The sequence below is a fragment of the Gallinula chloropus genome, assembly GCF_964237585.1.
Source record: "Gallinula chloropus genome assembly, chromosome: 3".
Taxonomy (NCBI): domain Eukaryota; kingdom Metazoa; phylum Chordata; class Aves; order Gruiformes; family Rallidae; genus Gallinula; species Gallinula chloropus.
The window spans coordinates 55548098-55560725 of record NC_140087.1 but is presented as its reverse complement, the minus strand read 5'-3'; the positions used below and the strand labels follow the sequence as shown (position 1 = coordinate 55560725).

Sequence of the window (12628 nt, the reverse complement as noted above, 5' to 3'; positions counted from 1 at the left end):
TCTTTTTGTTACAATTTGACTAACTGTTAAAGAACAAAAGAAGTTACCTTATGGAATGCATCATCCTTTAAGTTAATCACACATGTTCACTTAATGGGTTGTGTATGTAAATTTCAGTGATGTGCTGTGGGCTTCAAAATCACTAGCAAAATTCTGGTTTATTCAGTTTATGCTCCTGATTTAAGGCTGCAGAGGAGGTTGGTGGGAAGCAGAAAAAAACAGAGTTTATTGTGATGAGAAGTCAGGTATCTGTTGTCCATCATCCTGCAGATAGCTCTAGGCAGTTTACATTTTTGCTACTGTGCGAAAAGCAATAAAGCAAGAAAAAAAAAAAGCAATAAAGACAGTGCTTGCTGTGACCTGGCTGTGAATTGCTGTGATTATTTTGCAGTGTAAATCCAGTGTCTTTCTCAAAGGTGTTAATTAATTCTGTCTCATTGCTTTTAAAATCTTTGTTTTGTTTCATACTTTTAACTTGAATCAGGATTGATATTCTGCAAATACATAGTGTGAGTGCTTTGTAATTTCCTTACTGCAGTCAGCTACTGTTAAGGATGCAGCTTAATGAGCTCTTGGTGAGCTTCCTGCCCATTCTCTTCTTGTAGTGCGGAAGTTGCTGTGTTCTGGTATCCCGAGGGATGAGGAGACATGTGGGTGTTTTGGGGTAGTCTTCACTCTCTGCAGAGAAGGGCACAGCACTTGAATAATTAGAGGACTTGAAGTGGTCTCTGACCAGGTCTCTGGACTCAGTGAATGGAATGGTCCAGAAGACTGTCATTGATCTTCTGCACTACAATCTTTCCCACCTGTAAGGACAGGAAAGGAGGACCATGTACACTCATGAGAAGTTAGTAACTTCCAAAATAGAAATAGTTCATAAGTAACAAATTAAACAGAAATGTGTGGTTAAAAACAGTTGAGGTAGTCACATGCTTTTGTGTTACAGCTCACCCCAAAATTAACAGCTGTGGAAAGCAACAGGCAATAAGCGTGACACATCTGGAGTCCCTTCACATTCCTGATAGAGCTACACTGGCATGCTCTAGATTTCTATCAGGTTTAGCCTGGACTTGTCAGTGATTCTAGGGAAGTTGCCTATCTTTTTCATACCTTAGTCTCCTATCCATCCCTAAAGGAAGAAGATGTTAATCTGCCTTTGGGAAGTGACTTGTGTGTTGTTGTTTTTGTTGTCGTTAACGCTTTAACCTTTTTAGCATGAATCATAAATCTGTAGGAAAAAATATCTCAGTTTCCTAACCTCACACTACAGCAAATTTATAACAAAGCATCTGTCTTTTTCAGATGCTACCAGGATGCAGCTGGCCATGTCTCTGTGTGTGGGTATGGATTTAGAGGGCCAGGCTGCAATCATGTCTGAGTTCCATTAGAGCCATTAGAGGTCCGGTGCCTCTTCATACCCCAAGGCACGAAAACTAATGGTACCAAACAACTGATCCAGTTAGAGCTTTCTGCATTTAAACTGGAAAGAGGCATACAAAGCCAGCTATCCCAGAGCTGCGTGAGGATGTTCTTAGGGCCCTCTGCAGGCAGGCCACACAGCCAGCAGCACATCATGCCCACAATGGGGTGGATAGTGGGTGGTAGCTATCAGATGGTGCTTAGGTAGGGGAACTGTTACTGTATCATCCTCTACCTGCAGCTGCAATAGGCATTCCTGCCTTGTGTGGAAGCATCCTTGGTTCCTTGGAGCTGGAGAGCCCTTGTCGTGCTCCTACAGGTCTCACAATTAGTTCATGAGAACATGTGCATTCTTTTAACAGTGGCTGAAGGTGAGCAGGGCCGTGAACCCTGTGCAAAAAGTTGAGGTCTTTTGTCCTGTGATAAAGATACTTATCTCACATATAAGAGGGCATAGACTTAGTGGTTTTGTCTGTAGCTTTTCTGGATTCATGGCCAGCACAGTGATGTAGGGAAGATAATACAGCAGCAGCTTTGCAGATGCAGCTGCTAAGTCCAAATGTGCTGCTTTATAATCGATGCTGCACCTTTGCTGTCCCTGCAGCAGTGAACTTGGGCAAGCTAATTTTTTGTAGCCTAATGTAAGCAACCCAAGAGGTACTTGATGGATCCGTGGTCTGTGGAAAGAGTCTTCTATTTCACATGTCTAAATAAAACTAAATTCTCACTATTAATCTTATGTCCAGCTTCTCTTGTAGGATCAGCCAGGATTACAGCCATCTCCAGCAGGGAACTTAGCACATTTCTTCAGTGGGCTTCCATATCTTCCTGTTTTCCATGCAGGTAGTCATAATTTAGCTTTGGAAGAGTACAAGGTCTGCTGTCCCCAAAGACTAGAGAGGTTGTCCACTCCCTGCGGCAGGCGTGCAAAGAGGAATACTAAAGGCATACTCTGTTTTCAAGTGTTCTGCAGCAAAGACTGTGATTAGCACAGCTAGCCTGGTCCCTTTTAACAATAACCTACCAGCCCTCTTGAAATGTAATGGGTTCTTAAAAGGAGAGAGTTGTCTCATTAGGCTTTAACGTTAATAAGCCTAAACATTATTGCTGGGTCCCAAGTCTGAGACACGAGTCATTTGAAGGAGTACTCAGGAAGGGTGCCGCAACGCACATGCCGCTGCGGTGCAGCTCCAGGAGGAGGTGGTCTGTGTGCAATCTGTATGCCTGTTTTTCCTCATTGTTCTACTTCTCAAGACAGAGAGCTTGAATCCAACTTTGAGAGAAGGAACTCACACAGCATTGGTAAAGCTTGCTAACTCCTTCCACTGCTTGTTGCAGGAGGAGCTGCAGAGGGAACCCTGGAGATTACTGGTGATAATACTGAGTGTGTTACCAAGAGAAATGTCTGACCTAGGAACTATTTCTACCTCATATTTCCTTTTTGAAGTCATGCCAACACTCCTCCTTTCTGCTTAGAAAATACATATGTGTTTGGCTAAGGAAAATGTACCTGAAACAGTTCAAATTTATGGCAAAAATTTACCCTCATTTTTATAATACTTTTCACTCGGCGAGCAAAAAAATTTACTGAAAATAAATAGTTTTAATAGTTTTAAGGTCTTTGGGTAATTGGACTGATTTCTTATCTGAAGTATGTGTGATTATATTTCCAGGCAGTAATAACTGTATGCTCTATTTATACAGAGCATTTTAGAATGCTGCAAGCCAGTTTTAATAAGAGTTCTAATATTCCATCTCCTGTTGCTATATTATTTTAAGCTTTACTTTTAACTACAATGTCCACTTTGTTTGTCTTTACTAGCGCTTTATATCTGACAATTTAGCTTCTTGACTAACCCAATACTTTACCAAATATGGCCACTCACAGCAAAGTAGGTCTGGTAATTTGATCTAAAATTGGCTAAATGCCTGCTAAGCACAGTCTGCAAACCTCACCAGGTAGACTTAAGGCCAATTTAAGGGAGCATTTAAAGAAAAATTACTAGGATAACTATTCCATGTGCTCACAGTGGGGCCGGAGTGGGCTACCTGCTGTCTCAGTAACACACCAAAGCTTATATTATAATGAACATGCCATGAACAAGGACCGTAAAGAGAGCCAGTGTAGCAGAGAACAGTGAGCTAATGGAAAAACATCTGCTCCCCAGGGTCATGTACAGCAGGAACTTTGGTTTGGGTTTTTTTTTTTTCCCCTTCACAAAACGTTTGCGATTTATTTATTTTACTCTGTATGGGCCAATTCCTGGGAAAAAGCTGTGTTAGAGGAGATGGGCTCTGTTCCACGAGAGCGTGTCCTCGGGGGCAGTGGGCTAGCCTGAGCCACGCAGCCCATGCCTGGCAGTGCCGAGGGCACGGCCGAGCCCTTCCCTGCTGCCCCTCAGCTCACCCACCACAGCTTGTATTCACACGGCTTATGCACGGGTATTAAATGTTCTTCCTTCCTGAAGCCTTCAGCTATCTTAAACCCCCTCAAGTATTAGCTCTGATATTAAAGGTGTTTATCAGGTTTGGGAGATGTCTTTACTAACATTGTCAGAACAGCTGGGATCAGATACCGTCCTGTGATGCAGCACTGGTTGTTGAAGCAATTCTAATATTGCTTTTTCCTTCTTGCTCTTTTTTTTATTGTTTCTAAAAAAAATTACTTTCAAATTTTAGAATTTCAGATTTAGAACTTCCCCATTCATTGCTTGAGTTCTTGAGCTCCATAAGCTCTGCTGATTTTTGTGGCTATGGTGACACAAAGCAGTATGAAAAGCTGGAGCCTGGTGAGGGGGAGGAGGGAGTCCTTTATATACAGCTGTTACTGAGGAGAATGAAGGTGTGCTGCAATGATGGCTACCCTGCAGTGTTTACTTACTGGGAGGGATAAGAAACACTTCACGCTGGAGATAGAAATGGCAAAGCAAGCTGGTTTGGGCCCCTTTGAAATGTTACTAGTGAGGTTAAGAAGCCAGCAGTGGTTCTGCTAAGCCGCCTGATTAGCAACCTCTGACCTAGGCTTTTCTGGTACAGGCTAAGGAACATCAAATTTTCCATTTTTCTTCATTTGAATGTCCACACTGGAATACTAGGTTTTGATCTACTCTAGAGTAGCTCTTTCCAGCTTGGTTTATTTTATGTTCTATCAGTAATTAATTTAAAAAGTCAAAAGGAGTTTCGGCCTTAATGGACATTTTGCATTGCTTCCCCTATTCCTGAGTCTTCTGGGTATTTCTCATTGCTTGAGCAGGACGTGGAACTTTCTGGATTAATAATCCAATGGCATAGACAGTCTTCAAAGAAGAGCACATGCCATTTCTCAAAATCTGGGATGTGTGAACGTGCACAGGAGTGTGTACACGCTCACTTGTGAAAGATACCGGCAACAGCTAGCAGTGTCTCTGATAAGCAGTCTAGTGTGTTATGTGCCATCTAGTACAGAAGGTAGGTTCTTGTAGGTCTGTGTTGCTTCCAGAAACTTTCACTCTGGTCCTACATTTGTCAATAAGCTCAGTGGATGTTTTTACCCCTGTGAGAGCAGAATTTGGAAATTCAAAGCAGGTCCTTGAACTCCAGTTAACCACCAGTTTGCATGCAAAGACAGCCTTTGAGGATGTAAATCTGTTGCCTCAATCAAAAGAGCAAGGGGCTCAGCTCAGGTGGATGGGAACAAGTGGCAATTTCTGTACTCCATTTCTGTATGAAGGGTTTACATCAACTGAAATTATTGCAGTCAGTGTACAGCTTGAGGAATCTTCCATCTAATCTGCCCACGAATTGTCAAGCTACTGCGTGCAGGGTGGTGTCGTAATATAGAACAATGACTAAACGTCACCTACCAGAAAGGAAAGGCAGCGGGGGAACCCTTTGTCACGGTAATAGCTCTGTGTTCACTGCTGAAGGCAGAGCTGTCTCAGAGGAGTGGGTCTTTCCAGCTGGCTATGGGCTGCTGCAGCAACGAGCATTAATAGCTCCTGAGGACAGATGATGTAAAACCAAAATCGCCTCCCTACATATCCTTGCAGGTGTTCTCACCTTCTTAAAGTGTGAAGGGCTGCTCCCCACTGTACCACCCTGCTGATCACCTGGCTGTATTGGGCTGGCTGTGTCACTCTGCAGTGGCATTTCTGGGGTAGATAGGAGTAGGCAAGTGCTTTAGATCCAGCAGGCACACACAGCCGAGTGATGGGGAGCAGCCTGCTTGTGGGAGTTAAGTGCTGCCTCTTGGATAATGCTGAGTGTGATTCACAAGGAATAAAATTTTAACTCTTGGGTTGTTCACACCACGGGAATACATTTTAAATCCGTTTTATTTTTTTGGCTAGGATTGCAGTTGTTGCCGCTTCTGTGGTGTGACAAGCACAATCACTCTTGACGCTGCTATGAAACACTTAGGAAGTGGGGAATGGAGTCAGTGCTCGAGGTGATGGCAGGCAACTCTGTTCCTCAGACCAGCGCTGTAACGCAGGCACTGTTGTTACTCCTCTGATGGACTCCCTAACCAGAGGTCTGTCAAATCATTTATCTTGGAGATGGAAAAAGGAGACTGACCACAGGAGGCCCAGCTTTGTAGGGTTCTGGGAAGTGTTCTCAGTCTGTAACCGGTCTTTGGAGAGTGGGTAGCTGCTGGCAATTCTCGCTTGAAGTGAGAAGGATCTTCACTGTAGATGAACGTAACAGCTGGAAGAACAAGGAACTCATATTATGGGTTAATGATAATTGGAGTGGAGGTGCGTGCTGCCCTCGGGGACTGAGTCCGGCATTAAGACTGGTGTATCTGTGTAAGTCTAGTTGCAAGTCAAGACAGAGATGGCCATAGCCACTGGAGGAGATACCAGAGTAGGCTGGACAATACTGCAAGAGAGCAAGGGTGGGAGCATAAGGTTGATATGGGAAAGAAATGAATCAAGCTAGGCTGGACCTTGGAGTCAGCTGGATGGCTGCCTGTTGTCTCAGTGGGCGCCGGCTCAAGGTTCAGTTACTGAATGCAGTGATGCTGTGCATGACTCATCCTGTCTTTGCCAGTCCGTGCAGTGCACGGTCTCCGCCCATATTTACAGGTAAAAATGCTAAAATAGTTCCTAATAAACATTCATGCTCAAAACCTCTAGCATTACTCCAGAGATGCTAATAGAGGAGATGGTACACCCAGGGCAGTCATCTCTCATTGCTCAGTAGCATTCAGAGAGCCTTTTGTGGTGCAAAAGGTTCAAAACAGAATGTAGATTTTATGAAGATCATGTTAAGTGACAGAGAGCAAGGGAGCTTGTAGACATGGCCTTTAGACTCAAAGCTGCACAGGATGTCAGTGCCAGGAACAATGTGATCCAATTGTTGGAGGGTCATAAATGGTTTCCCAGAAGCCTGGAACCTTTCACAGGGTAAGCATTACAGATCTTCTCTACCTGTTTCAGCCTGAGGAGCTATCCTCTTCTTTGGAGTGGAATCGGGTGCCACGTGTCTATAATAGAACTTCCTTGTGAGGGCTGTTAATTTGGTTAGATATTTGCTTAACAGCATGATTAGGTGATGTAAGGAGATACGCTGAATAATCCAGTGCCGGGAAGGTGCTAACCCAGGTAATGCAGAGGCAGGTGTTTCGGTACTTTCAGTACCATTGAGGAGGCAGTAGTATTGCCATGACAAATTTAATGAGTCCTTGTTTTTGGGTTTGTTTTCTGCCTCTAGCTGTGTTTTTATTCCATGTTGCGTAAGCGCAGCTTGTTAATCTGTAAATAAAATGAGTATGTAATAGAAGTGAAAAACGAGTTTACAGAAAACACCTTTTAATGCAGGCCTAAACGATTTCCCTTAACATCTATTTTTAGCTGGGTGGGGGCACTCCTTTCCTTTCGGAACCCAAAGGCACCTCTCGTTTCTTTTTTTATGCAAATGAGGCCTCCCACAACATTAAATCATTTTTTATTGACTACCGAGCCTGCAAAGAAATGGACTGAACTTTAATATGCTACATTACCATACCATAAAGCACAATTTGTAGATCTTATTTAGATTCTGTGTTGCTGCACTTCCTCTAAATACTTGTTATTACCGAAGGAGATTTACAGGCCCCGTTGAAAGAAAGAAAAAGTGCTCTCTATTTTGTATGCATTGGAACACCGGCTGTGCATGATTTCACATCTAAACCCCCTTGCTCCCAATTCTTTTCTGAAATTAAACAAGGCACATTATGCTGCTAGTTGCTAATAGAGCTTTTAATACGGCAGCATCCAGAACTTCTGCTGACTTCAAACAGCGCTGGGATCTCGCCCCTTCTTTTGTGCCACTAAGTCTGTGCTAACTTTGCAAATGGAGTGTTTATCTTCAGGCTGTGAATCCTCACTTCCTGCATCCTCATCCTCATTACTGCCACATGCACAGCGGCAGCTGCTATGCAGCACTTGGCAGGGAAATGCTCTGTTCCTTGGGAAATGCAAGTAAAATGCTGTCCTCCCACAAACTTTTGAGTAAGGCTGTGCACATACTCAGCTTGACAAGATACATGGCCTTGCTTTCTGTTGTTATAGATAGCTGCAGCCTCGTGGAGCCAAGGGAAGGGATGCATACCGAGATTTCATAATGATTAACCAGAGAGAAATGCATATGAGTCACTCTCTTTGAGTATAGCTCTCACCGAGGAACTAATGTTTTGCTCATGTTGACAGCCTTGGAGAATGACAACCTAGGGATGGCTAAGGAATATTCAAGCATTTTCTTGACGATGTCTCACCTTCCTTCTAGAAGGACGGCTTCAGAAGTGGAAGGGTGTTCAGTCATGCTGTCGTTTTCAGTACATGATCGCTTCCAGTGTGCCAAGAGAAGTGCTGTTTGTGCTGCCAGTCTCAAGGGAGAGCCCTTCCATGGTCAGGCTGGACTGCCTTTGAGGTGCTCTCCTGCTCACCTCTACCAGGCGAGCTCCTCGTCAGTGTGTCAAGTCCTCCATGGTCATCTGGGTCTCACAGCATTTCGAAACTCGTGAAGTTTCACAGCTATTTAAGAGGAATTTTCAGTCTAATTTCCACCATCACATAAACTTCCTGAGAATACTCACTACCTTCAAAAGTCAGCGCATTTAAGGTTGTGTATAATTTCAGACTTACTTATCTGGATCTGAACCCTAGCAATACTTACAGCATTATTGCACCAGTTTAAAAACAAAAAAGGCTTTGGGCCTGAAAAGCAATGGCTGCTGCATGAAAAGAGAGAATGATTTTATACACATATAGGCATACATACATATATATAGATATATATCTAAAACCAGTTTTCCTTTCCAGTTATGCACAGCAGTGAAAACTGAGTATCACTTTTGAAGCTTTTTGCAAGGATTTAATGCATAAATCTGGAGTCAGAATAGACTATTTTAGTCAGAAGGGACCTGCAATGATCTAGTTCACCACAATGATCCTCTAGTCCAACAGTGATTTAGTCCAAATCCTGAGAAATAACCATGACATATGTTATGAAATTTATGTTTAAGATAAGAAATTGATTAACAGATTGACAGTCAAGCACATTAGCATATATTTTTTTTTATTAACATATATCTTTTTCCTAAGAAAGCCTCTAAGGGAATTGCTGATAGTTGAAGAAATGACTGAGCAGTCTCTTCTAAGAGCTCTCTTATTTTTCTGTAGAGTATGTAAAAGGAAGTAAATGTGTGAATATACAGTATAAATATGTCTCTATGATAAAGGCCTAGTCTCTGAAAAGTTAAGAGACAGCTATCTCACAAACTAGGCAAATAAGCAGAGGGAAACATTTTTAATCATGTTTTAAAATGTGGAAATATTCTTTTTAAATAAGTTATCTAATGTCCAGCTCAGTCAGATGTATCCTATTACTCTGACATGTTTAAAGTTCTGAGTAGACAGTGATGGCTTATTCTGTTCTTTTTTCCCCCAGATTATTTGGAAATACATATGATGGCTCCAAGTGGCTACCAGCCCTGCTTCCTTAGGGCTCCATTCAGTACTGTTTACATTCCTGATCAAGGAATCGTTAAGGCAGTCCTCTGTCAGGAAAACACCTAAAGATGTCCAAACTTCTATACAGATCCCTTTGCATTGAAAAAGGATCCATTCAGTCAATCCACTTACAGTAATAAGCATTACCTATAGTAGCAAGCATTGTGCAGGATCATGGCCTCATGATTTAATATGCTTAAGGGAGATGATGTTAATGTAAAGAAAGGTTTCTGACTTATTTCAACTAATGGTAGAGTGGTTTTTTTGATTTTTTTTTTTGTTTCTGTTGTTTTTGGTTGTGTTTTTTTTTAGCTGAACTCTTCATGGAACAACGGCATCTCAAAGAAGCAGGCTTTTGTATCCAGGAGGCAGCTAGTCTTTTCCCCACATCTCATGCTGTACTGTACATGCGTGGGAGGCTTGCAGAGATGAAAGGCAATTTGGAGGAGGCTAGGCAATTGTATGATGAAGCGCTCACAGTGAATCCAGCTGGAGTGGAAATTATGCACAGCCTGGTGAGTTTGCAGGGGCTCAGCTCCATTATAGTATTTATGTTCCTGATTAACTGTAATAAGAGGGGAGAGGGCTCACGCTTGCTCTGGATGCCATTGTCTTCCTAATCCTGAGAGCAAGCGAATGTTCCAAGAATAAATTGGGTAGCTTGAACCTCTATTTTAAGACTGGATTGAATGTTTTTAACTAATTAGGACTTGTGTCAAAAGTAAATATTTTAATTGACAAAGGCTGATAGCTCTGGAAGTCAATTCATTGCTTTGTCTTTGCTGCTTTTCCTACTAACCATTACATGTTTTCAATAAGCAGTATAGTGATGTGTGAAAGATTTGAACTAAAATAACTACAGAATATCAATATATGCAGGGTTTGTAAACCTTGGCCTGGAGTCTTGTGTCTACTCAAATCAAGATAAACTATGAGTTCACAATAAAAATGGATCTCCTCCTTTTGTAGGGGAAGGGACTTCACATTTGTGGGGCAAGGATTCTTTTTTTTATTTTTTTGTACCACCCCCAAAACAACCTTATTTACAGACACAGGGCCTAGAGCATAACAGCAACAACAATAACACTCCAGGGAACTTTATGGAAGACCAAAACCCAGTTCTCTTCTGAAATCAGGGCAGTTAATCGTATTTCATCAATGATGTGTCTTGTCAAATGTAGCCCTTCCTAGGTCTCTCGGGGACTTTAGAAGTCTTTATTGACTATTTAATTATTACAGGAATTCTATATCCATGTGACCACCTTGTGTCTTTGGTAGCCGATTTCTGTTTCCAGGCATAAATTTGTTCCTGGTGAGGTTCACAGGCAACTCCAAAATGGAAGTGGGTATCAGTGGAGAAGAGGAAAAATCTGATGTGAAGTTATAATTGAGAGTAAAAAGTATAATTTACAGGCAAGGGATGAGATATTTGGTAATAATGGTTCAGTGCAAAACCAGCAAATGAGTAGCTGGTACGTACGTCAGGAGAAGGGTACAAAACAGCTATGCACACATCTGAATGATACAGGGCAATAATATTGCTTCTGTGCTGTGATCCAACCTTTACAAAACACGCCGGTAAAAACTTGGCAATGCAGAACAGCATTCTTTGCTCAGTTACTGTCATGACTGTGGACAAGTCACTGATACCAGAGCAGCCATCAAGTTAGATGCCAACATGATACTAATAGCTTTCATTTCTGTCTTATTTTGTGGGCAGAACCACATACTGTGTCTTCCCATTTCGGTTGCTTGCAATTTTCTGAAACTACAGTAATTTGGAATAAAATTTTCTGAGATGCACATCTGCTCTGGCCCAGTTTACTTTGGAAAATGTCACCCATTATGGCTTAACTGTTTCTGAAAATGAGGCTACAGGAGAGACCTTAAAGGTTTCTGTGACATTTTCTTTACTGCGCTTTAGTGTCTCCAGGATTGGGTTGTCTTTGTAACATACTAATATGCTTTTAACCATCCCTAAGAAAATCCTTCCTGGGTTATTCAAGTCATAACCTTTAAAAAACATGTTTTATATGTGCTTAGTAGATATGTATTTCTGAAACCTCTAAGGAACCCTGTGAATGCTCATTTCCTTCGAACCCCAGTAACGTCCATCATCTGTTAGTCAAAGGATGGGAGTAAAATTTAGGTGAGATGAAAAAGATGGAGATGGGGAATATGGGAGCAGAAACTCAGTCTGTAAGTAAGCAGGGAAGAGTAAAGATAAACTCAATAACAGGTGAGAGAAATAAGGACAAACCGAAAATAATATACAATAAGACAGGTAACACTGGATAACACTGGGTAGGTAAGAAGAATAAGACTGGGTTAACAAACTAGGCTGAGACATGTGGATTGAGGAGTGGGCATGTTGAAAAGGATTAATTAAAATGGTTGATCTTATGAGACAGACAAAGGAGCGTGAACCTGAAAGAGTTCTACTCCATACCCTTCAGTCTCTAAAATTCTGAATCTTCCCATGCTGGTGCCAGCAAGTATCAGTAAAAATCACTTGCTTAAGCATATGCCTCATCTCCTTTAGCTTGGCCGTGCTGGCAGCCTGTGGTTTGCACCTGTTAGCTAAGATAGCAAAGGTTTGGTCTATGGCAGTAGTTAGAGGATGCCACATAACAGCACTCCTTTGTATGCTTTTCCAAAAGCTAGGAAATTGCACATAACAAGTTAGAGGCATCTGATGAGCACTATAGAAAAGCCTGTAAAGAAATTAATCATTCTGCCTTCAGAACATAGCTGGAATAATGTGCAGTAAACAAGACTTTTAGGGCTATGCATCAAATAAAAAGGGGGGAAAAAATATCGAATGGCTGCTAGCTAAGTGATTTTGTCCTATGTACTGAATGAGACGGTGTCCCCATGGAGAACTTAAGACTGGGTTTATGCAATTGAGGATATAATGTACTAAATAGTAAATTTTGCATCTCCTGGAGGCCATCAGAAGAAGACTGTATGCCTTTGTGAAATGTATGTATTAGCCAAGTACTAGCTGTACTGTTATTAAAAATACAAGTTCTTGAGCACAGCATGTTCAGTCCCCTACCAGAGGGAAATGTATGTCTTGGATTATGCAAGAAGCCAAACTAGATTATCAACTAGTTCCAAGTGGCTTGAAACTATGCAAAACGCATACACAGACAACTGAAATTAAACTTATATATGCTGTTTCAGTGCTAGTCTCCCCAAACATTTGAGTACATAGTTTTCCCACTGAAGTAACATTG

At 41.8% G+C, this 12628-nt stretch overlaps 1 protein-coding gene across 1 annotated transcript in view; it reads left to right on the top strand.

Annotated features, from left to right (window-relative positions):
* TTC7A (tetratricopeptide repeat domain 7A) overlaps positions 1-12628 on the top strand; it is a gene marked incomplete at its 5' end in the record, with an annotated part of 172351 nt that overhangs the window by 128657 nt on the left and 31066 nt on the right. Inside the window, one exon of the mRNA XM_084262154.1 lies at positions 9702-9904. Coding sequence (XP_084118280.1) covers positions 9702-9904 — 203 coding nt within the window. The remainder of the gene's footprint in view (positions 1-9701; positions 9905-12628) is intronic.